The sequence below is a fragment of the Alternaria novae-zelandiae genome (assembly GCF_023758075.1).
Source record: "Alternaria novae-zelandiae strain BMP 2774 chromosome Unknown scaffold_3, whole genome shotgun sequence".
NCBI lineage: Eukaryota > Fungi > Ascomycota > Dothideomycetes > Pleosporales > Pleosporaceae > Alternaria > Alternaria novae-zelandiae.
The window spans coordinates 1,437,299-1,462,815 of NW_026056963.1; the positions used below are offsets into that span (position 1 = coordinate 1,437,299).

The window sequence follows — 25,517 nt, forward strand, 5'->3', positions numbered from 1 at the left end:
GAGATGCACAGTTTGATGAGCTCGGCACTTTGATATATGAGCAAAATTCTAGAAGCGTTCTGTCGGTTAGATCTGATCATCTTCGATGAGTTCAACATGCCGCAGCACGAACCGGGCTGAGAGAAATTGTAGTGTGCCCGCCTTACAAGCCGTATCGGTACTTGGCGCAGTCCGGCCAGCCGAATGGTATTCTGGTTCTAGCAGGAGGTTAACAGTGTTGCGCATCGTATGGTAGACATATTGATGGATGGACTTGTGTATTCTAGAACAAGGCCTTGGGAAAAGGAATAAAGAAGGTTCTTGGGAGTATCAGCATGCAGACTTGGCGCAACGTCAGGGTCTCCACCGAATGTCTCCCCACAACGTGGCGCCGCGTAATGTCGCTGCAAGTAGGGTAGTTTGCAGCATTCGCGCGTGCGTGCAGCGTGGTGCAATTTGAGACATACGGCCAAGGGAACCCGATATCATTCGTCGATATATCGAGACCCCAGGGGCGCGGTTGCAGCAGGTTGTCCAGGATCGGGGTAGGCACTGCCTCAGCACTTGGGTCCGTGCCTCCATCTTTCGACGACAGGCAAGCAGCGAAACCTTGCAAACAAATCCGCGACCATTGCCAGCGCCGGTGAAAGGTTGACGTTCGCTTTTCCACGATATACACGCGATCACGACACATTGCGCGCAACCCGTACAGACTCAACTCCGAAACGCCGGCCAAGCTGTGTGACCTACTATTACCAGGGCGGCTTACGAGGAAGCTCCGCAAGACCTCCGTACTCCGTATACCTCCGCGACGCGCCCACACACTGCAGCGCAGACGACACACTGGCGACCCGTACATGAAGTGGTAGAGAAGCCGCGCTCTTCGGAGACAGACGCCCAGCACAACATTCGGCCGCTATGGCCAGCCGGCCGCCGGGGGGACCGTCTCACAGCGAGAACCTGATCGACTTCGACGACCACCAACCCACATATTACTCGGGCGCACCACCGCCCGCAAACGACCATGACCTCCTCCACCGGTACGACATAGACAGCTCCGACGCGGCGCCCCAGGGCCGGCCCTCGGTGTCCTACGATGACTTTGTCGGGGGTGGGAGGGCGACGGCAGGCCTGCCGGGCGGGCCTGGCGCACCAACGGGTACCTCGCCCTATCTGGGGGGAGCAAACAATAACAGGGCCTACTCGCAAACGTCGGACCTGAACAACTACCAACGGTACTCGGACGCCGACATACCACACGACGACGATGCCTCAACACAGGGCTACTATGCTGCAGGAGGGGCGTATGATCAGGCTTCACCAGGTATACAGCGCGGAGCATCCAAGAAGGCGCACAACAGGAATAGTATCCTGAGCCTCGGAGGTGGTCTGACGGGGAGGGTCAAGAACATGTTCGGGCAGGGGAACGAGTACTCTGAGATGGACCTTCCATTGACTGAGAACGCAGCACACCAACGGCAGCCCAGCGCGACCGCGAGCGCACGCGACGATGGCCAGTCGGCAAAGACAAAGAAGGGGCTGGGCACGTTCAAGTTCGGCTTCGGTCGGGGTGCGCCAGACCCATCCACACTGGGGCCCCGAATCATCCACCTGAACAACCCGCCTGCGAACGCCGCGAACAAATACGTCGACAACCACATCTCGACCTCCAAATACAACGTCGTCACCTTCCTCCCGAAATTCCTCTACGAGCAGTTCTCCAAATACGCCAACCTCTTCTTCTTGTTCACTGCCATCCTACAACAGATCCCCGGTATCTCACCCACGTCGCGATTCACTACAATTGTCCCGCTCGGCATAGTCCTATTGGTCTCGGCGGTCAAGGAATACATTGAGGACTACCGGCGAAAACAGTCCGATTCCGACCTCAACAACTCGAAGGCGCAAGTTCTCAAAGGTTCCTCGTTCGTGGACACAAAATGGGTCAACGTGGCAGTAGGCGACATTGTGCGCGTCGAATCTGAATCGCCTTTCCCAACTGATCTGGTCCTACTCGCTTCTTCCGAGCCGGAGGGTCTGTGCTACATCGAAACGGCCAACTTGGACGGAGAGACGAACCTCAAGATCAAGCAGGCTATTCCGGAGACAGCTGACTATGTCAGTCCTGCTGAGCTAGCGCGACTGGGAGGCCGCATCCGATCGGAACAGCCGAACAGTAGTCTATACACGTATGAAGCAACCTTGACTATCGCAGCAGGTGGCGGAGAGAAGGAACTACCACTTCAACCCGATCAGCTGTTGTTGCGTGGAGCTACATTGCGAAACACCCCTTGGATACATGGCGTTGTTGTCTTCACTGGACACGAGACCAAGCTGATGAGGAATGCGACCGCTACACCTATCAAGACTACTGCAGTGGAGAGGATGGTAAACAAGCAGATTCTCATGCTTGTCGTCATTCTCATAATCCTAAGTATTATCAGCTCAATAGGCGACGTCATCATCCAATCCACGCAAAGAGACAGCCTCGAGTACCTTAGGCTTGAGACTTTCAACGGCGCCAAGCAGTTCTTCCGAGACCTTCTGACATATTGGGTGTTATACTCCAATCTGGTACCCATCTCACTTTTCGTGACAATCGAGATCGTCAAGTACTATACTGGCAGTCTGATCGATTCCGACCTGGACATCTACTACGAACCAACGGATACACCTGCGAAATGTCGAACTTCGTCATTGGTCGAGGAACTGGGTCAGATTGAATACATCTTTTCAGATAAGACGGGTACTCTGACCTGCAATGTGATGGAGTTCAAGCAGTCCACAATTGCTGGTATTCAGTATGCCGATGAGGTTCCAGAGGACAGACGTGCTACGATCGAGGACGGCGTTGAGGTTGGTATTCACGACTTCAAGCAGCTCGAGCAAAATCGCAAAACGCACCACAACAAGTATATCATTGAGCAGTTCCTCACTCTACTTTCAACTTGTCACACAGTCATTCCCGAGCGAAAGGGTGAGAAGGCCGCTATCAAGTACCAAGCTGCGTCTCCCGATGAGGGTGCTTTGGTTGAAGGTGCGGTGACTCTTGGTTACAAATTCATCGCACGAAAGCCGCGCGCCGTCATTATCGAAGTCGACGGTCGCGAGTTGGAATACGAGCTCTTGGCCGTTTGTGAATTCAACTCTACCAGGAAGAGGATGTCGACTATCTTCCGCACTCCCGAAGGCAAGATTGTCTGTTATACCAAGGGTGCCGACACCGTCATCCTGGAGAGACTTAGCAAGGACAACCCCCATGTGGAAACGACGTTGACGCATCTTGAGGAATACGCTTCCGAGGGACTGCGCACGCTGTGTCTTGCTATGCGAGAAATACCGGAGAACGAGTTCCAGGAATGGTGGACCATCTTCAACACTGCGCAAACCACAGTCAGCGGAAACCGTGCCGAAGAGCTCGACAAGGCCGCTGAGCTTATTGAGCGTGACATGACTCTACTTGGCGCGACTGCTATCGAAGACAAGCTGCAGGAAGGCGTGCCAGACACTATCGCTACTCTGCAATCAGCCGGTATCAAGGTCTGGGTTCTCACTGGAGATCGTCAAGAAACCGCTATCAACATTGGCATGAGCTGCAAGCTGATTAGCGAAGACATGAGTCTGCTCATCATCAACGAGGAAAACAAGGAAGATACACGAGACAACATTCGCAAAAAGTACCAAGCAGTCACTAGCCAGAGCCAAGGCGGTGCAGAAATGGACGTCCTCGCTCTAGTCATCGACGGCAAGTCGCTCACTTACGCTCTTGAACGCGACCTTGAGAAGGAGTTCTTGGATCTCGCTGTCAGGTGCAAGGCTGTCATCTGTTGCCGTGTCTCCCCTCTCCAGAAGGCCCTTGTCGTCAAGCTTGTCAAACGCCATCTCAAGGCTATCCTCTTAGCCATCGGAGACGGTGCGAACGATGTCTCCATGATCCAAGCTGCTCACGTTGGTGTTGGTATCAGCGGTATGGAGGGATTACAGGCAGCTCGCAGCGCGGATATCGCGATTGGCCAGTTCCGCTACCTGCGTAAGCTTCTTCTTGTCCATGGCGCGTGGAGCTACCAGCGTGTTAGCAAGGTCATCCTGTACTCCTTCTACAAGAACATTGCCATGTTCATGACGCAGTTTTGGTACGCTTTCCAGAACGGTTTCTCCGGCCAGATTATCTACGAATCGTGGACATTGACGATGTACAACGTGTTCTTCACGGCCGCACCGCCTTTCGTCCTGGGTATTTTCGATCAGTTCGTAAGCGCAAGGCTTTTGGACAGGTATCCGCAACTCTACCGACTCAGTCAGTCTGGCGTGTTCTTTAGGATGCACTCTTTCTGGTCATGGGTCGGAAACGGTTTCTACCACTCGCTAATCCTCTACTTTGGCGCCCAAGCATTCATTCTATGGGACTGGCCGCAATGGGATGGCCGAAACGCAGGTCATTGGGTCTGGGGAACTGCCTCCTACACAGCCAACCTTGCGACTGTTCTTCTCAAAGCCTCTCTCATTACCAACATCTGGACGAAGTACACAGTAATAGCCATCCCAGGCTCCATGCTGCTATGGTTCATCTTGATGCCCATCTACGCCGTTGTAGCTCCCAAGGTCAATATCTCCACCGAATATGTTGGTGTTATCGAGCGCTTGTTCCCCGACCCGCGGTTCTGGGCAATGGTCTTGGTGTTGCCGCCACTCTGTCTCATCCGAGACTTTGCATGGAAGTACGCCAAGAGGATGTACTTCCCGCAGAGCTACCATCACGTCCAGGAGATTCAGAAGTACAACATCCAAGATTATCGGCCACGGTATGTTTACTTAATATTCACCCTTGCTAGCAACAGCTGACTAACTCTTCAACAGCATGGAACAATTCCAAAAAGCGATCCGAAAAGTCCGTCAAGTGCAGCGCATGCGCAAACAGCGTGGTTATGCGTTCTCTCAAACAGACGAATCGCAAGCTAGGGTGCTGCAAGCCTATGACACCACACAGCAACGAGGTCGGTTCGGAGAGATGGCGAGTTCGCGGAAGTAAGCCGGGATCTGGGGATGATCGCGGGAATGAACTTCACTCATCGGTGTTTGCTTGGCGCATGGGAATGGGCGGAATGATATTCTTGTACGACTGCGCTCCCAGTGGGCATGATGTCTTTGATATCGGTACTGCATAGTGTTATTGATGTTAGCGTCAATCAACGAAGCTTTTGCTCGTAGTTTCTAATGACTTATCCTCTATCCAACTTTTGTCTTTCCGCTGACGTGCTGTAATGCCGCTTCACTCCCGGCTATTGCAACAATCACGCCGTCATGTCGCATGTCCGAAGAGCCTCAAACGTTTCATCGCCCCACCACGGCATGCGAACAGCACAAAAAGAAATCCCACGCCGGCTCATCGCTTATCCAATGCCATGGACGAACGGTAAATCACGACCATGGCGCGTACTAATTATCCGGTGCCTCGAGCTGTCGAGACTAGTAGCTACTTTACCCGTCGACCGCGTGGTGGCAGGCCAAATTGTGGGTAGGGAGGGGCACATGGTACCCCACTATCGTCACTGTGGTGATCGTGATTGCAGCTGCGCTCTTTTGCCAGCGTTACGGCGCTCGCATGCAGTTTCAGGACGCAGAAGTTTCTGATTGAGCATTGTTGAGACGAGCCGCTATTTACCCATGTATTGAGAATTGCCGGACAGGAGGAAGGAAGGAAGAGGCATTGCAGTAGTATTTTGCAGGCGACGCCAAACACCAAGGCCGACCAACACGCTCAGCATCCGCCACAGGCATGCGGCGCAACAAGGATAAATAGGCAGGCGGAACCATAACCCATCAGGGTAAAGGCGCAGACACGGCCATGGCAGCCCAGTCGTCCGGTTGAAGACGCAGGGTCATATGGTGAAGCTAGCCTCTGACACGGCGTATATAGACGGCAGGCTGTTGTACCTGGCGCCAAAATCTGTTATTCCGTCTGCAAAATACACGTATATACTACCCCCAGGGACATGATTGCTGGGCGCTTCAATTGCCGTGCTAGCAGTATTAATACGCTGCGTGCCGCCTGTTCTTCTGCCGTTGCTACTACTTCCAGATCTCTTGCTTCTTCCTCTTTTACTCGTTCGACAAGACCTTGCTTTGGACGTTCACCTCCTACGTTACTACAAAAGAATAGCTTTGCGCATCGCAACTTCTTCGCTACCATGGCTGTCAACACTCCCTACGTTACGCTTAACGATGGCAACAAGATGCCCCAGGTTGGCTTTGGACTGTGGAAGGTCGACAATGCTACCTGCGCCGACACTGTTTACAACGCCATCAAGGCTGGATACAGGTTGTTCGACGGTGCCTGCGGTACGTTCATCCCCTCTCCTCATCCCCAGAGCCGCAGTCGGCGGAGGTCTGGGGAAGCAATCTCAATCACTACGAAACGCTCCATCGGCCCGTAAACCGTAAAGAGCAGAGATCTATCGGCAATCGCAGACCGGGTTTTCCCTCCGATTTACCGGTGGCTTCTGCATCTTCTGCAAGGTTACATTGCGTCGGAATGCTAGCGCCCTGCCTCGGAACAGCGCCGCGCATGATCACAGCTGACAATCCAATCTACAGACTACGGCAACGAAGTCGAGTGCGGCCAGGGTGTGGCCCGCGCCATTAAGGACGGCCTCGTAAAGCGCGAAGACCTCTTCATCGTCAGCAAGCTGTGGCAAACGTTCCACGAGCGCGAGCAAGTCGAGCCCATCTGCAAGAAGCAACTGGCCGACTGGGGCGTCGACTACTTCGACCTGTACATCATCCACTTCCCCGTCGCGCTCAAGTACGTCGACCCCAAGGTGCGGTACCCACCGGGCTGGTTCGTCGACGGCGAGAGCAAGATCGAGCACAGCAATGCCAGCCTACAAAGCACATGGGAAGCCTTTGAGGAGCTCAAGAACAAGGGCCTGGCCAAGAGCATCGGTGTGAGCAACTACTCGGGCGCCCTCCTCCTCGACATGTTCACCTACTGCAAGACCAAGCCCGCCACCCTCCAGATCGAACACCACCCCTACTACGTCCAGCCCTACCTCATCGAGCTCGCCAAGCAGCACGACATCAAGGTCACCGCATACTCTTCCTTCGGCCCCCAGAGCTTCATCGAGTGCGACATGAAGATCGCGGCTGACACACCCCTCCTCTTTGACCACCCCGTCATCAAGAAGATCGCAGATGCGCATGGCAAGACTCCCGCGCAGGTCCTCCTCCGCTGGTCGACACAGCGCGGTCTTAGCGTTATCCCCAAGTCCAACTCGGCGAACCGTCTGCAGCAGAACTTGGATGTTACCAGCTTTGATCTCAAGGACAGCGAGATTGCGGAGATTTCTGGCCTGGACAAGAACTTGAAGTTCAACGCTCCTACCAACGTAAGTTTAGATGTGGATCTTTGTGGTATAGGATGAGTGCTAATGTTGTGTTGCAGTACGGTATCCCTTGCTACGTCTTCGCATAGATGGGTGGTGCTTGGAGAGAGTGGTGGATGAACGATGATGACGATATGAATAAATAGATAAACGGCACGGCGCGTTGCACTGCACCATAGCCAGACCGCAACGCCAGTTGGCGAAAATGAATATACTGTCAAAACACTCATCCACGTTCCAAATCACACTGGTGATAATCGTGATGAGTGATGAAGAAGAAATTTGGGTCGCGACCCTTGACCGATGCGACGCCGAACGAGTGGTCTTCACTCAACACACCATCCACCCTGTCCTGTGCTCTCCCTCCAACACGCACGTCAATGCACCGTCACAACCCCCTCCTCGCCGGCTTTCAGGCAAAACCAAAGCACACCTAACCACGCCGGACTATCCGATACCACCACACCGCACGCCAGGTTGTTGTCATAGCTGTCACACTCGCTCTAGCCCCTACTGCATCATCGCGCCAAGCAAAGCATGCACCTAACGCGTCCGCTCCACGGTACAAGCCACGTCTAGAACCCGTTCTGTTGTACCAGCCCTGCAGGCGCGTGAAATCGTGATACGCTTTGCTGTGCTGGTTGTGCATGGGATAGGGCGTTGTTAGTTTTCATGTTCAAGATCTTCTGTCTGAGCGACTAGGGTGAGATGTGGGATGGGGGGTGATTGGTCACGGAATAAGGAAGCGTCGGCATCCGGGTCTTTCTGTCGAGAATGAGACTCGGGAGATGTGTGATGGGCATGCGAGAATGCGCATCAACAATCCCATCATGAAAACTCCATCAGCCATGAATATGCACTACGCCCTCAGTTGCGGGGTCTATCGCATACCTAGGCAAAAGACACCTGCCGACAGCCGTACAAGCGCGGCATATCCAAGAAAGAACATAGATAACGTTTAGACCTGGAGGCACGGAATGACGCGCTTGCGATTCTAGGTCTTCGAGGTTCTTGTTTCCGCTAAGCTCCGGAAGGTGCTCCACTGGAACAACCGCTTGCCGCATGATCCGCATTGGCATTGGCACATACACCACACATGGCAAGCGCTGGGGGAGACTAGGGCTAGACCTGTTTGTGTGATGCGTGTTGTTGATGGCGCATTTGAACTTCAGAGGTGCATTGTGCGCGTCGATGTGAAGTAGAGCGTTGCGTGAAAGCTATTCAGCTTGCGCATCAGTTTCACGAAGTAGTTAAAAACGCGCGTGCGCATTATAGCGACCATAGCGACCCAAAAGATCCTCAACCCGTGACATCACCAACGCACGCGCATCGTCCGAGTCGTCCGCCGCACATCGCAGAGGCACCTCATCCTGCATCCTGCATCCGCGGATCCCGGAGCTAGTCCGAAAAAAAAAGCTCCTACCCTATGTACTAGGTCACGACAAAGTTAAATCTTTCACATCGGAACACCGAAACGCAGGACCGATTAACAATCCAGAGGGCTCTTTCTATCGGCCAACTCAGGCAAAACTGACATCAAGCTTCCGAGGTCGTGTGGCTATTTACTTTACTTGAACTACTGCACGCGACCACCACGTTTTCTCCTCTTGACTTTGACTACTCTTCCGGCAACCGGCTTGCGATTATTGCGATTACGATTGTACTACTTACTAGCTACCTGCTAGCTAGTTCCCCGCGAAAAGACTACGAGATATATACTGGAAGGATTCGTGCCGGATCGCTTGCTTTTGCTTCTGCCTCCTTCCTGATCCTGAATTCCGACGCGCCGGTACTGATCTGCTGTTTGATACCCACCCCCGGAGTCTGTCTGACGTATTTGATTTGAATCTGCTTTTTATACGGAGGTTTAACGCGCATCACGCCGGAACGAAACGAGACGCAACGCAGCGCAGCGCATTGTTACTTGGGGTCTTGAGCCAGGCGCATCCGCATCGACTTCTACATCCACACCGTCATACCTGAATCCCATCCTCATTTCCCTGGCCTGGACCGAACGGGAAACATGGCACTATCGATCGAGCAAAAGCAGATGAGGTATGTTCGCAAACGCGCGAAGCTTGCGCCATGCAGCAAATACTGACCTTGCGCTCTCACAGATTCCTAGCCGTCGTGCTCCCCTCCCTCACACTCTGCACCCACACGCTCCTCGCCCTCTCCTTCCTCCTCCCAGGCTCAGATCCCAACCGCGCCGTCTTCTCCATCACATACAATGCCATCGCCGGCAGCGCAAGCATATTAGGCCTCGTGGGCGCTATACGGGTAAGCACGCAAGCCACCTTCTTCATCCCCGCGATTCGTGCGACTGCCGGGTCTTGGATGGGTCCGGCGTCGCGCGGAGGAAAGCAACATCCAAGACATGTGCAAGACAATTAGTAAGACAAAGGCGGAAATGTGCTAACGCCCTGTTTCGCAGTTACTACCGCGCCTAGTGTCAGCTTACACCATCGTCCACGCCATCACCCTCTCCTTCGTCACCATCGCGCTCGTAAACCTGATTCTGCCCTTCGACTTCCGGTTACTCAATCCGGTTATTCCGAGCTATGCCGTTGATGGGTCGTTGTTGTGTCGCGATATCGATGCGGGATTTGGGTGGGACGACGAGTGGTTGGAGAAGTGCTCGATGACTTTCATTGTTGTTAAGTTTGCGATTGCGGGGCTGGGGTTGAGTTTGATGGGCGCGCAGTGGTGGGCGTTGTGCAGTGTGAGAAGTTGGGGGCAGGAGCTGGGGACGGACGACAGGAGTGGTGAGGGGGATGTGGAAAAGGCTGGCCTTGTGCGAAGGGACGATTATATGTTTGATGAAAAGACGGGGTTTTAAATGACTTATGAATTAAAGAGTATGAACAAAACTGGCGCAAACAGCAAGACCAGCTCGCGTGTGAAGTGTAGCTTTCAAGACTGGTTGGATCGTGATTGAAGCTTAACGCCGAACAGATCCCTCCACCTTCGGGGTTGATTCATCCAGCACGGGGAAGTTGATGACTGACATAGTGTCGATCGCATCCTTGTGAGTCTCCCGAACCCAAAGTTGACCTGCTCCCTGCTCCCTTGGTCTGGGAGTCTCCCTCCAGAAGACGAACTCTGGTTTCTCTTTACGCGGTGTGAAAAACCGGATGTACGTCGTTACTTCTTCAGTCAGACAGGTTTGGCAATCGTAATTGCACTGGTTGGAATCCCAAGGAGTTCCTCCACAGTGTAGGCATATCTTGATCCTTTGACTGACCCATGCGTTTCTTGCCGGAAGTATGGTATTTGGCCCGGTTTCGATATCCATCGCAAACCTTGCAACATGGCAGAAGCAGACGTTAGGCGGTAATTCGATAACGTCATGCGGTACGTTGACTCTCGCCATGGGCAGACAGGCTGGACTGAGCGATGACTTGAAACTGCCGATCGGGCATGTAACCCTGCACAAGATACAGTATCGATGGGTGGGTTTCGAAGACGGTGGAGCTAAATGACGTTGAATGGCGCGTTGTACACATCGTGGGCGTGGAATTTGCCATCGTCGCTGATTAAGCCATATTATGCTGTTGAGTCGTCGTTGTGTGAGCCCGAGGGCAACTATCGCATCATGCGGAAGAATGTCTGCGATATCGAGGATGAGCTCAGTGGGGAGATTGATGAGCGGTGCTGTAGGCGCGGGCATGGCTTCCTGTACGTTCGGCAGAGGTGGCTGTTGATACTTCGTGGGTCTTCGTGATCTGAGGATTGGAAACAGTCGTAGGAGGAGGTCGATGCAGTACGCTCGCGCACAAGGCGAGGCCCATTTGCTGAGCCATATCGGTGGAGTCATTCACACTGTATAGCCACCGTTGTGACATTTCACGTCCGACTGTAAAGGCGAACAGCGCCCGTCCGTTGAAGGGTGAATTCGCTGCTAATAAGGGATCCATGAATTCGCCTCCTTTCCAAGGGCGGTGTCTCATATTCATGCGTGAGGTGGGCGTTGCGCTTCATCATGTGTGACGGGCTTATCGGGCGTATATGTTGCAAGGGAGGATGAGTGGTCATGTCGGAGGTGTGGCTGATGGCTTGAGTGATGCCTAGACTCATGATCGGTGGCAGGCGCGTGATGTCAAGGAGCGAAAGGGGAAAGAGCGTTGGATGTTGATGACTCGAAAAGTGTGATGACGATGGAATGGAATGGACAGGGTGACTGAGCGGATAGGCGAAAGGAGAATACATTCCTCAGGATGACGTGTGCAAGGCTTACTTTTGGAGGCTATAGCGCAACGGCGGAGTGTAGGCGAAGTTGGCGAACTACAGAAGCTGGGGTATGCGGGAGCGCAGGCCTAGCCGAATGGGTCGTACCCTTGCCTGTGTTGGTCGGCTCACGCACGTGCCATTTTGTTATTGCGCATACAGTGAGGTGTTTTCGAGCATCGCCCGGCTTTGTATAAAGACCTGTGTATCTGGAGACTCGGCAGCGCATTCCGACCCCCCACATCGTGGATGGGTACTGACGTCGCATATCAGCATGCGAAGCTCGGCGTGCATGGCGTTGCTATCTTGACTTTGTTAAACCTCATCTGGAAACAAGGCCGGCACCGACGTTGGCCATCTTGGTCTTCTCTGAGCCAAACGGACTCGGGCGACAACCACACCGATGGTAGGAGTATCATCTCTCTGGTGGATGTGCATGTGCTCTGATGGAGAAGCAAGCCACAAGTCGATATTTTCACGAATGTCTGTCTTTGGTGGGTGCTTATTGGAGGCAGCCCACATTGCTCGTCCGATTGCCCCGCATCACAGCCCAAGCGCTTCCACATGGTGCGTGATGGTGGAGGGCAGTGATCATGCTGGCAGCACGGCCTGGCATGCGTCGGCCTGGCAGCCATGGATTGCTGCACTCGCGGGCGCACTGGCGGGGCACTGCGAACGCGAAGTTCGCAGATGACGGCCACGACGCAGCTGTCGATGTCTATGGGAGGACGCAGACCCTGAGTCGGTGTATGTCAGGGCCGTGACAAAGCCAGAGCGGTAGGGTCCACGTGTAAAGGAGACGCGCGGGGCTTTGTTGCGAATAGCCGACGACAGATAGGGTGGTGAGAGCCCGAACGACGGTTGCAGGTTCGCTAAACGCGCCCGCTGCTCGCACTGCATATCCCGCAGTCCTCGACGACGACATGCAGCTGCCCCTCTCGGACGTCATCCGCCAGCTCTTCCACTTCGCCGACTGCTGAAGAGCCGTAGAGTTGGGCTTCCAGGACAACGGCAGCCACCAACGCGAGGCTGCGGCGTCCGTCATACGAAGTACGCGGTTGGACCAGGACGGGATGGAAGGCATGTCGAACTAATTGCATGCAGCTGGTGAGGCCCGTGTCGTCGAAGCGGAGATGAATTAAGTGGATAGGTCGTTGCTCGGCCTGCTTAGCGCGAGGAATCCAGCATCCCCTTTCGCCATGTCCTCACATTCCCGCGATATCTCCCGAAGTCCCTCCCTGACCCCTACCCGCTCTCAGTTGTGCTTTTCCTGGTGCCTCACTTGCTGCCTGCCCGGTGAACAGCTGTCGCTCCTTTTTCGCGGTGAAGGTGAGTTCACGGTTCACTTTCTTCGGTACGCGGCACGACCCTGCGTGTCCAAAACATCTCCGCTCTCCACCAAAATTTTCCGCTGCCCGCCTCGACCTCATTTCCCGCCCCCATATCGTCAACACGGGCTGCCGCCGACCGCCGAACCTCTTGTTGCCGAACCTCAGTCGCCAATTGCTGCGTGCCATTGCTGGACCAGAACAACCGTACTGACCAGTGTACTCAGAATATCTAGACTAGTCCCGCCCACGAGCCCTTTGGCGTTGCGCAACTACCCCGACTCCCACGAAGCCACCGGACTGCCTCTTGCCCGCCATGTCCTACTACAACGACGCGTCGTGGAACACACCCGCTCCCGGCCGCCAGCAGTCATGGGAGCAGCCCCAACCGCCCTCGCGCTCAGGTACCGGCCACATGGGATTCAACGGCGCAGGTGCAGCGATTCACATGGATGTAGGCACAAGCTCCACGGTCAACAGCGAGGTCGCCAATGCCTTTGCCTCGCAGTTTGAGGGTACGTAGTTCCGGCGGTGGGGTCTGTCAGAGCCAATGCGACCCGACATGGCAGTGACAGGCCCCGTCGCAACCATAGGCGAGGCAGTGCTGACCAGTAACCACAGAGGTCGACCGCGCCATTGAGAACCTCAGCAAGAGCGGCAAGCCCCTCGGCCCCGGCTTCCCTCCCACCCCCATGGGCGCCAACCGCCGCGAGTCGATGCCCATGATGGGAGGCGCGCCCCGCCCATACCCCGACTTCGGTACACACTTCTGCCCACGCATGCCCCTCCACACCACTGACATGTGACACAGAGCAACAGCGCATGGGCGGCCCCCAGCGCCACCACTCGGTCAGCGAGTACGACGGCTCCCGCTCCCACTCGGCGACCAACGTCCAGGGCTTCTACCAGAACCAGCGCGGCTATGCGCCCCGACCCAACGACGCGGACCAGATGGCACAGGCGAAGCGACGGATGGCGGCTCAGCGTGAGCGTGAGCTGCGCAACTATCATCAGGAGCAGCAATACCACAGAAGTAAGGACTCGGAATCTGGGCAACAATAGGCAGGACAGTTGGTTGACTAGGGTAATACAGACGTTTCAGGCTCAGGCTCCAAGTCGGACCGCTCCATGAGCCCCAATGCCATGAATGAAGATGAGCGCCGCGAACTCATCGCCCGCCAGCACCGTGCTTTGTATGGCGAGACCTCCACCCTGTACAACAGCAACCCCACCTCGAGCCAGGATGTCCGCGTTCAGACTTCTGCTGCCGGCCGTGGCCCCTCTCCGCTCGCCTTTGACCCCTTCGGCATGCAGGCCCAGTCCGGCGAGGGCTCCGTCCAGATGCCTCCCCGCGACAAGGACGTTACTGGTGGTGCTCAGGATGCTCGTGCCAACAGCACCTCTTCGCCGTCCGGCACTCAGAACCCCGCGTTCAACCTCTTCGATGCGCAGCAGGCAAACCGCACTTCCAACTCGTCGCCCGGAGGCTCTCCTCCAGTGCCCGGTCAGAAGGCCAATGGCTCTGGTGTCGCCCCCATCGGCACGCGTCCCCAGAACCAGAACCTGCAGCAGCCAGGTGGTGCCGCCCTGGGCAAGCGCGCAAACTCACCGCTGCCGTCGCCTCTCGGCTACAACTCGTACAACGCGAGCGAGCAGAACAACATGACGACATCTGCTTCTATGAACCCTTCTTCTACTGTCACTGACAAGGGCGTTGGTATTTGGAACAACGGACCCTGGAGCAACACTCCCACCCAGGGAGTCCAGGCGTCTGTTTGGGGTTAGAAAACGGAGTTTTGATTAGGGAGATAGGATGCACCTCCGGAGTTACTGCATTTCAGGTGTCTCGGGCATACTGTGTCGGTCTTTCAGATACAACCATGGGTGGAGCCGGTCAATTGGTGGTCGGCGAATATTTCCTGTGGGTTTGGCGGCGCACTTGCAGCATGCTCGCCTACGTTCCACATCTCTGGGTCTGCTGAAGATAATATACCTCTTACGGGCGGTTACATGGGTGTTTGCTAGGCAAGGTTAAGGGTCGGCATCGGTTTACGGGGCTTGCGGGAGTTTGCTTAAGGATGACTTGCTATTACCGGTTGCTAGCTTTCGGATCTGGTCGAGGGCATCTACATCATCGAAAGTGGGCTAGGTCCTACGCTGATGATATTGGGACGCTATCTGGCCTGGTATATCAAACGGTCTAATGGGAAAAGTGGCTTGGGACGAACCATCCTTTTGGTGAACATGCTTTGTGCGATGTCTCCAGTGAATTTTTTCACACCACCGCTGTGTTTATGTACCTGCCCGTTCGGGATAATCACTGCCGTGGTGAAGGAGCTAACACGTGACCCTTGCTAGCGGCGTTCTAAGCGAAGCAATCGAGGTCAGGGTTAGCGCGGCGCGGCAACCCCAGCTCCAGAATCGTGGCCTTTGAGAGCCGCCGAGCGACTATCACCAGCTGCTTCCACAACATCTTCCATCACAACCACTCCGTCCATCTCGCACCGGTCACCGTCAAAAATACACATCATGGTCAGTAACAACTTCCTTGGCGCTAGAGGAGGCCATTGGACGCACGAGGACACCTGGCTGTCTTTCCGGAGCATGCGACAGGAGAGCAAGAGCATGAGGACATGTCACAGAGACTATGGGACTGGTGTCGCGTGCTGTCACTTCTCGAGCTGTCTGCTATCCGTTCAGACGTCATGGTTTCTCGATTCATCCAAGAAGCCCCGCGAGAATACCCTCACGCACAAGCCAAACCTCAGAACACCAAGATCATTGCTAACATCACCGATAGTCTGCTGCACGCGCTACCTCCCCCGCCACGGGCTCTACCGGCTCAACAACCGCGCGTCCTGCGTCACCAAAGCCCCCAGGTGGCCCCGCGACCGTTATGCGCAGGAAAGCTGCGGCTGACCGCGCCGAGAAGACCGCGAACCTGCGACCAAGCAGCACAAGGGCGGCAGGTGCTGGCGGCAGCTCAAGCACTATGCTGAGTAAGTGCACTCCGAGCTGGGTAGAGAACGAGAAGAGGAGGATGTGTAGTGGAATGAGCTGCTCAGCCATGATAGCAGTTGATTTGGCATGCGGCGGTTGGCAGAGATACAGTTGTGGGACATTAGCTAACATCCATTTCCAGGGCTATACACCGATGAGTCCCCCGGTCTGAAGGTCGACCCCGTCGTGGTCATGACCCTGTCCGTTGTCTTCATCTTCAGCGTTGTCGCTCTCCACGGTATGTACACCGGAACATTCGATAACAGTGTCAACCTAACAACTCCCAGTCATCGCCAAGGTCATGCGCCGATTCTCCGCATAAACACATCTTCCCAGACGCACCCTTTACACTATTCGACCGATTCCCCCTACGTTGAGGTTGGCCCTCTACTGCGGCGACCTTAACATTTCTCACAACCTCTATTTGCGATTACCCGTGTTCATTTCCTTATCATCTATTCCCGATCGTTGGGCACAAGCATAGAAAGCATGGGACGAACCGTAAAAGCATTGTATCAGGATATCATCTTGACCGTTGACTTGGCAGGACGATGGAAAGCTCGTATGGCCAGGGACTGCTAGTTTTGCTTGCTGTATTATAGGTCCCCATTGGAATCAGGAGTTTTGAAAATGTGTTCTTATTGAAGTCTGTTGACTCAATTCATCGTGATGGAACCGGCAGTAGCTGGAGTCTGGGGCTCTAATAGGAGGACAGTCAATGCAGTTGAAATGCGCGCTTGTGTCCTTCTTTCTCACCATCACAGCACATACAAGCATTCTCCAACACTTCAAGAATTTCGGACATGTTGCGAATCCGATTCTTCAACCCACAGGGCTTTCTATGTCATAACGTCGTATCTGTATACTTCCGCCTCTCTGGTCCGAATTCTCCATTGAACAAACGCAAACTGCAAAGGGGTATTCTAAACTCATTTTGAAGCAAATCATCCACCCAAACAATGCAGCATAGGGCTTACACAAGACGGCTCGCGCGATCAACCTCGATCTTGAACTCTTTCTTTTTCCCAATAACCAGCCTAGTCCCAGACTTGGAACCACTCCCCCCAGACTCCGCAGCCTTATCTATCTCCTCCCTCGTAATGCTCAAACTCCTCTCGCCAACCCATACCTCCGCTTCATGCCCACGATACATATGCGTAGGACGAAAATGCTCGTCCGCAGTCATGAAGCCATGAGTATGCCCCGGCGGCGACGTTCTTATCGGACTACTGCTCTGCATCAATTCGAGAGCATGGGAGCCATCTTGATCCCCCAAGGACTGCTTGCTCGCCCGCCGACTGGGCAACGTATCCATGAGATACGATTCCGAGATGTTATCCGCGGACCGCCTGTGATGGCCATGGTGGTGATGATGACCCATCATCTGCCTCCTCGAGGGCGGTAACATCCCACTCGAATGCGTCGTCAACGCACTTTCCATCCTCGACCTCCCCCCACTCCCACTCCCACTCCCACTATGCCCCTCTCCATACTGCTTATACGTACTACTCACGTACTCCTTATCAAACGGCTTCAAGAAAGGACCCATTCCCGTTATCGTACTCGACATGATCGCATATCCCATCTGCCATTGCGTAGCGATTACGTAGTCGAAAGTGAAGTTTGACCCGCGAAGTCGTAGGTCCAGGTAGTAGAGACGGATTCCGGCGATTGCGATGACAGGGAGGCGGGCGGAGAAAGCGAGGATTACGAGGAGTTTGGCGAGTAGGCGCATTTGGAGGGAGTAGATTAGGTGGACTGCGGCGAGGAACATTAGGAGTTCGGTTAGGATGTCGAAGGTGCCTATGCTGAGCCATTTTGGCCACTGTTGTGGTGCATTAGTTTGGGATGTATTTCATCGAGGAAGAGAATGCGCCTGGTCGCCTAGGATAGTCGACTTACCCTGTTCGTACAGTTGCCCGCGTCTATATATGTTTGCGCAGGATTGCATGGTATAGCAATCAGGATGACGGATACCAGTGCCCATAGACAGGACAGTGCTACGAGCGACCATGACGCGATGCGATGAGATCCGCCCGGCGATAGTCTTAGGTATAGCGAAAGCACCGATAGCTTCGAAGCGAGTATAACGAAGATATAGATGATCTGCGACGCAAAACCTTCCTGTTGGCTGTTAGACGCGGTTTCCCCAGATGTTCGGCGGTTCACTCGGTCGCGGCTGCCCTGCGGGCCTGCGCGAACGCCAGAAGGAAGCAAGGAGCCGACACCCACGCGCGGATCCAGAGGGTCGCTGAATCGCCAAAACTTAAACACTACTTACATTTCCAAGTTGCTGCAGTTGCGACAACGGTACTCCGACTTGTGAGGCTCCTAGGCCTAGGTTGACGAGATGGAAGATGATTCCTGATTGTACCGTGTCGAGCAATGTTGCTATCGCGAGCCACCAATCTGCACACACGCCATCAGCACAATGTCTCAACTCTGAGTACAGATCGACTCTAGGGCACTTACCATCAGATCGCCACTCCCTCGATTGCAGGCGCAACCATACTCGGATCAGAAAACAGGACCAGACAAAGGCCAAGACAGCTGCACCGGTCACAACAATGAGCCCGCGCTTGTCATCCGCAGATATAACGTACGGCGGAGGAATCACCTCTCCAGCCATCGAGCATCAAGGGAAAATTTGAAGAACAAAGGTACAACAGAGTGGCGGCCATAAGATGACAGGCAGACAGATTCCACGGCAGTTGTCAGAGGGCGACCCTTTGGGTTCTGTACCGCTGCTCCTGCGTCTGACATGTACCTATACCGCCTGTGGTTTGCACACAGCCAGCCCAATGAGAGCTCGCGCGGACGTTATACCGCCCATGTCACTCCCTTCACGTCGTCCTCCCTCACGCTCATCGCTTATTGATCAGGACCGAATCCGACCCATGTACACGGGTTCACGGGAGATCTTGTTGAAGATGGCGTCTGATGCTAAGCGAGCCATGACCAAGTACTCCTAACGCATAAGGGTCTCTTCGTCCTTGTATGTGCTACAGTGGCTGACGCCAACAAGGCTCGGCGCCCGGCGGAATGACAGCCGCATGCTGCCATACGTTGAAATGACATTCAGGTAGCTAGCGCGAAGAAAGCGGTTTACTGAACGGTGGGACAAGAAATTCTTGTGAAAGTTTACCGTTCCCTCGGGTTTGATGAGCTCGGCTACCAGCATGACTGATTTGAGATTTCCTAGGTAATATCCGTCCGAAGCAGCAATACGGGTACAGAATTACAGAACTCTACAAATCGTACCATGAATTACGAATCATACCATGATCAACATTCGCTAATCTGATGCTCACCCTGGCTCCCTTCAACCTCGTAAGGCTGGAGAAGGTCCAGAACGAATTCTTCCGCTTCCCCTAGAGAGACGTTTCCACCTCTCACGAACGTGTCATCTCGGCGGATTACCTTTTCCTACACAAGCCTGCGGCAGATGCAACTACATGTAATCAATGTACGACTCCTGCAGCGATAGCCTACGGCCCAGCCGCAGCAAACCCCCATATAAGGAAGCGGGCCGCGTGGTGTCGCGCTAGCGGCAGGGATAGTGGCATCTGGGCGGACAGGACGTCAAACCATTCATGGCAAGTCGGAGGGCCACGCACTGTGTACCGCGACGATCTTGTTGGTTGACATGTGCACCGGAGTGTATCTGCACCATTGGACCCTGGCTCCGCTCGAGAAAAAGAGATGCCGGGTATGTGAAGAGGGTTTGGGTCTAGTGCACCCCACTTCTTCGTGGAAGCGGCAGACAAGGCATTTCGCAGCGGCTGGACGAGCCCATCTCGCCAGCATGCATGTGCACGCCATTTCGTGTGTCCGTGTGGGCAATCCCTTCTTCTTACTTACCATCGCACCGTTTTCGCTTGTTAGTTTGCGTTTGCTGTTCCTGTTTCTTGGGTCTCATTTTTATTGAGGCGCTGCGTTCCTGCATATCTTAAGGCGTGCATCTGGTCATGGCTGCTTACGAGGCTCAGCCGCTTGGCAGTATGGATAAGCAGGCGACGTTGGAGTCGCGGGCGAATGCGTCGCGGTCGTTGGATGGGGATGAGAGTCAGGAGTATCACCAGTCTCTGAGGGGTTTCACGAGGGCTGATCGCGCGGATATGGAGCGCATGGGCAAGGTGCAAGAGCTGAAAAGGAATTATCGGCCGTTGTCTGCGTTGGCGTTTACCGTTATCCTGCAGGGAACTTGGGAGGTGCTTTTGACGTACGTTACCTTGGTACGATGAATGTGGACTAGGAACTGACAATATCGTAGTGCAACATACCAAGGCCTCCTCGATGGAGGCCCAGCAGGTCTTATCTGGAGTTTCGTCTGGACATGGTTCGGCTTCAGCACTGTTATGCTGTCGCTAGCAGAGATGGCATCGATGGCACCGACCGCTGGTGGCCAGTACCACTGGGTTTCCGAATTCTCGCCTCCCAGCGTCCAGAAGCCATTCAGCTACTTCATCGGATGGATGTCAACACTATCATGGCAAGCCGGTACAGCTTCCGGGCCTTTCCTCGTCGGCACCCTAATCCAAGCCTCCGTAATCGTCATGTATCCAGAATACGAGCCCACCAGCTGGCACGGAACGCTCATGGTCATTGCCGTTACCTTCTTGGTCTGGGTCCTGAATATCTGGGGCTCAAAGGCTATGCCTATTTTCCAGAACGTCATGTTGGTCGTTCACGTATTTGGTTTCTTGGCCATCATCATCGTCTTCTGGGTTCTGTCGCCACGGGCTACTGCTGAAGTGACTTTCACCCAGTTCAAGAATGGCGGAAACTGGAGTTCAACTGGTTTGGCTCTTATGGTGGGTCAGGTGTCAGCCATTTACGCCTGTATCTGTAAGCCTATATCTCTCCCAAGCTTCGTCGTTGAAACATAAGCTAACTCCCGATCACAGGCTCCGACTCCGCAGCCCACATGGCTGAGGAGATCAAAGATGCCGGCAAAACCGTTCCCCGCGCCATGATCGGCGCGTACCTCATGAACGGCTCTCTCGGAATAGTCTTCCTAATCAGCTACATGTTCATGATTACCGATGTCGACGCTGCACTCGCGGAAGACTACCCGCACATGTGGGTCTTCGCCCAAGCCGTCAACTCGGGTGGTGTCGTAGCCCTCAACGCCATTCCTACGGTGCTCATCTTCGCCGGCACATTAACCTTCAACTTGTCGACTTCGCGCCAGACCTGGGCTTTCGCTAGAGACAAGGGTCTCCCATTCAGCAACTGGATCGGCCATGTTGATCCGAAGTTGGAAATCCCGGCGAATGCTGTGACGGTGACTTGTCTTATCACCGTTGCGCTGAGTTTGATTAACATCGGCTCGGATACTGCTTTCAACGCTAGTATGTTTCTTCCTTTCGATTCGCATATTTGTACAATGTCAGCTAACGTACTACAGTAATCTCCCTGAACGTCGTAGCCCTTATGATAACATACATGTTCTCCATCGGCGCCGTCCTCTACCGCCGCATCCGCCACCCCGAACTCCTCCCCAACTGCCGCTGGTCCCTCGGCAAATGGGGCGTACCCATCAACATCGGTGGCGTTCTCTACTCTTCCCACGCCTTCTTCTGGTGCTTCTGGCCTGAGTCCACGCCTGTACCTTTGGCGTACTTCAACTGGGCTGTTGTTATGTTCGTTGGCGTCGCTGTTCTGAGTGGTATTGACTATGCTATCCGCGGACGCAAGCAGTACAAGGGCCCAGTTGTGCTTGTGGATGGATTCAAGGGCGAATGACAGATACGTGATTTAGAGGTTAGGGGTGAGGATGAAGAAGGAGAGGGCGATGAGCTACTTGGGTTTGATGTTAATAGATCTGACGACGAAGACGAAGATTGAATATAGACTTTTTCTCCACTTAACTTGATCTAATTGGCACGTGCCAGGAACGATCGTGCATCTGTAATACGACTTCCTTCAGCAAAGCTATCGCAATCAAACGATATACCGTAGTGACATTGAATGACCAGCCTGAGTCAAGAGTGAGCACTGGCCTGGTTCGAACGCGTATTCCATTCCTCGTTGATACGAACTCATTGTAACGTTGTGAATCGTGACTGTGACCAGCGGCCTTGGTCTCCGCACATGTGCGTCCACCAGCGGAGGCCTTATGTGGGGGTATAGTCGAGAAGCGGTCGAATACGCGACTTTCCGGTAGCTGCAACCGAAACTAGGCTGTCATTGACCACCGTTGGGTAGTCAGACCCTTGATTGCTCATCTTGGCAAGACACGAAGGATGGGCAGATGCAGTTGGAGTGGGGCATCAGATAAAATTTGCACCGGATAATGCTCGGATCTGATAAGATGCTCAGCCATCCACCAATCGCAAACCGACCACCACATCCGCGACGATGGTGGATCGCTCGTGTACTTGCGAATAGCTTAGTTGCTGGCGCGACGATAGTTAGCTGATTTCCGATGTCGGTGTGGTGTATGTGTGGTGCGCTGCCGGCATATAGAAGTCGGCGTTCTGCCACCTGTGCTTCTAATCTAATCAGATCATCTTCCTCCCATCCCGCCCTGCCAACACTCCTACACCCCCACGACCCCTCCTTTATCAGATCAAATATTCACAATGAGGCTCCAAGGCGTTACTGACACACTGGGCAACCTCAGCCTATCAAATCCTAACCGCGTACTCGTTGTCGGCTGCGCGTATGGAGGCATCTCTACTGTCGTCAACCTCCTAGAACTCTCACAAGGAAAGGCCCGACAGAGTGTCTACCCAGGCCCTGACTTCAAGGGTGCACGGAGTAACAGAGGGGTTGAAATTACTGTCATCGATGAGCGCGATGGTTATTGTGCGTCACTCTACCCCACTAGCCGAGGCTCAGCATCTTCACTGCCCCACCTTGTCACCCTGCGTTAGAGGAAATCTAGCTAATGCTTGTGTCTTGCAGTCCACTCGGTTGGCGCACCGCTCGCCCATGTTACACCAAAGTACACCACCCATATGTGGAAGAGGTATAGCCATCTAAATGAGCTGAAGCACCCAAATCTGCACTTCAAGCATGGAAGTGTGAAGAACATCAACCCTGAAGCCAAGGTTGCAGAGTGGTGCGATCGCAATGGCAAGACGCAACACCAATCATACGACTACCTAGTCATGGCCACCGGCCTGAAGAGACCGTTCCCTGCTGTGCCAAAGTCTGGAAGCTTCGAAGAGTACCAAAGAGACTCAAAGGCCTTCATTGAGAAGATCACTGGCGGCGATCCATCGAAGTGTGAAGGAAGAAAAGTTGTAGTCATCGGCGCTGGTGCCGTCGGTGTCGAATTCGCTGCTGAGATCAAGAGCTACTACCCTGAGATCGACGTCACACTCGTGCACTCACGGAGTGAAGTACTGTCGTCAGAGCCACTACCGGCAGACGTCAAGGAACGCGCAAAGATCCTGCTCGAAGAGGAGGGCGTCAAGCTGGTCTTGGGTAGCCGCGCATCTATCACGGAACAACCGAATGGTCAGTTCACAGTCACACTCGCAAACAACGACACAATCACAGCCGACTTCGTCATTGACTCGACGAAGAAGGGCACACCGACCACTGGTGTCTTACCTAGTGAATGCTTGAACGAGGACAAGGAGATCATGGTCCACCAATCTCTGATGTTCAAGGACAACATTCCAAACGCATCATCCCACTTCGGCGTCGGCGATGTAATTGCCTGGACCGGTATCAAGCGCGCAGGCAGCGCAACAGTCATGGGTCAAGCCGCTGCACAAAACATCTACTCCGCCATCCTAAACTCAGAACTTGCTCCTCCAACCGAGCAGTACACGCAAACAGAGCTGCCAGCATGGGATGCAGTCATTGGTCTAGCAGTTGGCAAGCAATGTCTGACATACGACCCGAAGAACGGTATCAAGTATGGTGTTGAGGTCATGAAGAATTACTTCGGCGATGATCTAGGTTGGTCGGCGAGCTTGAAGTACATGGGTCTAACTGATGTTGTAGAGAGGGCGGATAGCCCGGTGGAGGAAGTGGAGAGAACGAAGATGACCGAGGTTGGCATCAAGCCTGTCAGCGCGCAGGCGTGAATCTAGATGGACAAGAGTCTGCAGGCGTTATAGGTATAGGAGCATGACAGGAAACGTGCATTTCTTATACAATTAGATTAGCATTACACATACCGTCCTTTCATAATACCTATCTAGGTAGCGCTCGTGTTTGGAGATGTTGTGAAATGCAACAGAGGGCGCTGAACTCGTTTGATTTTGGGAAGCTGTCGACCACAAATGACCTCGGAAGGTATCACAAACACTTGGCGCATATGCAGTCACTGCCACAAAATGCTGCGCGGAGGTTTTTGAAATCATCCGGTCGTTGTTGCCGTGCGCAATTCGTCCACGAGGCGCAGTCAGGTAACTGCGCCTGTGTATTCAAGCACTCTCAACCCTTGCACAGTGCGCATCCACCTTATCAACCCACGCACTCCAAATCCACAGTCCTCACAAATAACCATCACAGACGGCAACATGGTGCATCTTACCAAGATCAAGGAGAGTAATGCGCAAATCGACGAACAGACAGCGCCCCGGATCGCAGTGTTTGTGGGTGGGACCTCAGGCATAGGAAAGATCACGCTGGGGGCGTTAGCGAAACTTGGAACAAACCTCAAAGCCTACGTCGTCGGAAGAGAAGAGAGCAAGGCAGCGTTCCAACCTTTCATCGAAGAGCTACATACGGCGAACCCAAATGCGAGTATTGTCTGGGTAGAAGGCCAGGTCACGCTGCTGTCTGAGGTAAAGCGGATATGCGACTACATCAAGAAGCTCGAAACCAGCATCGATCTGCTCTTCTTGACTACCGGATACGTACCATTTTTCGGACGAGAGAGTAAGTCCATTTTACCTTAATTCTGTCCAACTGCGCTTCATCAAAAACTTACATGCCCAGTTACATCAGAAGGCCTAGACATCAGCCAGGTACTAGAATTCTACGCGCGATTCTGCTTCACACAAAACCTCCTCCCCCTCCTCCGCGCTTCGGATCGCGCACGCGTAATAAGCGTACGTGCGGGCGGAATGGAAACCGACTGGTTCTTCAAACCAGATGATCTACTACTCGAAGCGCCAGGCGCCTTCGGAGGCATGACTACGATGATACATATGATCAACATGGCCACACTCTCACTCGAACGCCTCGCGGCAATACCAGAGAACAAGAATATTATTTTCATACACGCAGCTCCAGGCAGTGTGCGCACGGGGAATCTGTTCCGCGGGTTCAAGGAAGGGTCTTGGGGCTCGTGGGCGGCTTGGATATTCATGGATCCGGTTATTAGGATTATGACGTATAGGGAAGAGGAGGCCGGTGCGAGGTATGTGTATCAGATTACCAGTGCGGCTTTTGGAGGGAAGGGTGTGCCATTGAGGGAAGGTATTGAGGAAGGGAAGAACACAGTAGGACAGAAAGACGGAGGCTTGTTCCTGATATGGCATACTTGTGAGACGACGCTGAATGAGAAGCCGCTGGCGAGATTGAGGGCGAGCGGCGCCCAGGACAAGGTTTGGGCCAAAACACAGGAAATCGTTGGGCCATATGCTTAGCCTTTTTGTGTGTTTTACGTACGGTTTACTCGCTTTAGTCT

At 54.0% G+C, this 25,517-nt stretch overlaps 8 protein-coding genes across 8 annotated transcripts; 7 read left to right on the forward strand and 1 right to left on the reverse strand.

Annotated features, from left to right (window-relative positions):
- Nucleotides 1-897: 897 nt before the first annotated feature.
- On the forward strand, nucleotides 898-5,008 carry J4E88_002448 (uncharacterized protein; the record flags this gene model as incomplete). The annotated part of the gene is made up of 2 exons (XM_049396112.1): nucleotides 898-4,781; nucleotides 4,837-5,008. 2 exons carry the CDS (start codon nucleotides 898-900, stop codon nucleotides 5,006-5,008), a joined length of 4,056 nt encoding a protein of 1,351 aa, XP_049258516.1.
- Nucleotides 5,009-6,167: 1,159 nt separating this feature from the next.
- XYL1_1 (NAD(P)H-dependent D-xylose reductase (XR)) lies at nucleotides 6,168-7,450 on the forward strand (the record flags this gene model as incomplete). Its single annotated transcript, XM_049396113.1, has 3 exons — nucleotides 6,168-6,318; nucleotides 6,574-7,364; nucleotides 7,421-7,450. The coding sequence occupies 3 exons, from the start codon at nucleotides 6,168-6,170 to the stop codon at nucleotides 7,448-7,450; spliced, it is 972 nt and encodes a 323-aa protein (XP_049258517.1).
- A 1,961-nt stretch (nucleotides 7,451-9,411) lies between these two features.
- J4E88_002450 (uncharacterized protein) lies at nucleotides 9,412-10,200 on the forward strand (the record flags this gene model as incomplete). Its single annotated transcript, XM_049396114.1, has 3 exons — nucleotides 9,412-9,416; nucleotides 9,479-9,678; nucleotides 9,812-10,200. The coding sequence occupies 3 exons, from the start codon at nucleotides 9,412-9,414 to the stop codon at nucleotides 10,198-10,200; spliced, it is 594 nt and encodes a 197-aa protein (XP_049258518.1).
- Nucleotides 10,201-13,232: 3,032 nt separating this feature from the next.
- On the forward strand, nucleotides 13,233-16,238 carry J4E88_002451 (uncharacterized protein; the record flags this gene model as incomplete). The annotated part of the gene is made up of 7 exons (XM_049396115.1): nucleotides 13,233-13,431; nucleotides 13,538-13,675; nucleotides 13,728-13,949; nucleotides 14,010-14,689; nucleotides 15,717-15,915; nucleotides 16,059-16,154; nucleotides 16,204-16,238. The coding sequence occupies 7 exons, from the start codon at nucleotides 13,233-13,235 to the stop codon at nucleotides 16,236-16,238; spliced, it is 1,569 nt and encodes a 522-aa protein (XP_049258519.1).
- Nucleotides 16,239-17,250: 1,012 nt separating this feature from the next.
- On the reverse strand, nucleotides 17,251-18,545 carry J4E88_002452 (uncharacterized protein; the record flags this gene model as incomplete). Its single annotated transcript, XM_049396116.1, has 5 exons — nucleotides 17,251-17,391; nucleotides 17,430-17,741; nucleotides 17,819-18,040; nucleotides 18,198-18,325; nucleotides 18,389-18,545. The coding sequence occupies 5 exons, from the start codon at nucleotides 18,543-18,545 to the stop codon at nucleotides 17,251-17,253; spliced, it is 960 nt and encodes a 319-aa protein (XP_049258520.1).
- A 1,339-nt stretch (nucleotides 18,546-19,884) lies between these two features.
- Nucleotides 19,885-21,664, forward strand: J4E88_002453 (uncharacterized protein; the record flags this gene model as incomplete). Its single annotated transcript, XM_049396117.1, has 4 exons — nucleotides 19,885-20,138; nucleotides 20,190-20,764; nucleotides 20,824-21,270; nucleotides 21,327-21,664. 4 exons carry the CDS (start codon nucleotides 19,885-19,887, stop codon nucleotides 21,662-21,664), a joined length of 1,614 nt encoding a protein of 537 aa, XP_049258521.1.
- An 839-nt stretch (nucleotides 21,665-22,503) lies between these two features.
- J4E88_002454 (uncharacterized protein) lies at nucleotides 22,504-23,964 on the forward strand (the record flags this gene model as incomplete). The annotated part of the gene is made up of 2 exons (XM_049396118.1): nucleotides 22,504-22,729; nucleotides 22,829-23,964. 2 exons carry the CDS (start codon nucleotides 22,504-22,506, stop codon nucleotides 23,962-23,964), a joined length of 1,362 nt encoding a protein of 453 aa, XP_049258522.1.
- A 438-nt stretch (nucleotides 23,965-24,402) lies between these two features.
- On the forward strand, nucleotides 24,403-25,476 carry J4E88_002455 (uncharacterized protein; the record flags this gene model as incomplete). The annotated part of the gene is made up of 2 exons (XM_049396119.1): nucleotides 24,403-24,763; nucleotides 24,824-25,476. 2 exons carry the CDS (start codon nucleotides 24,403-24,405, stop codon nucleotides 25,474-25,476), a joined length of 1,014 nt encoding a protein of 337 aa, XP_049258523.1.
- Nucleotides 25,477-25,517: the final 41 nt, after the last annotated feature.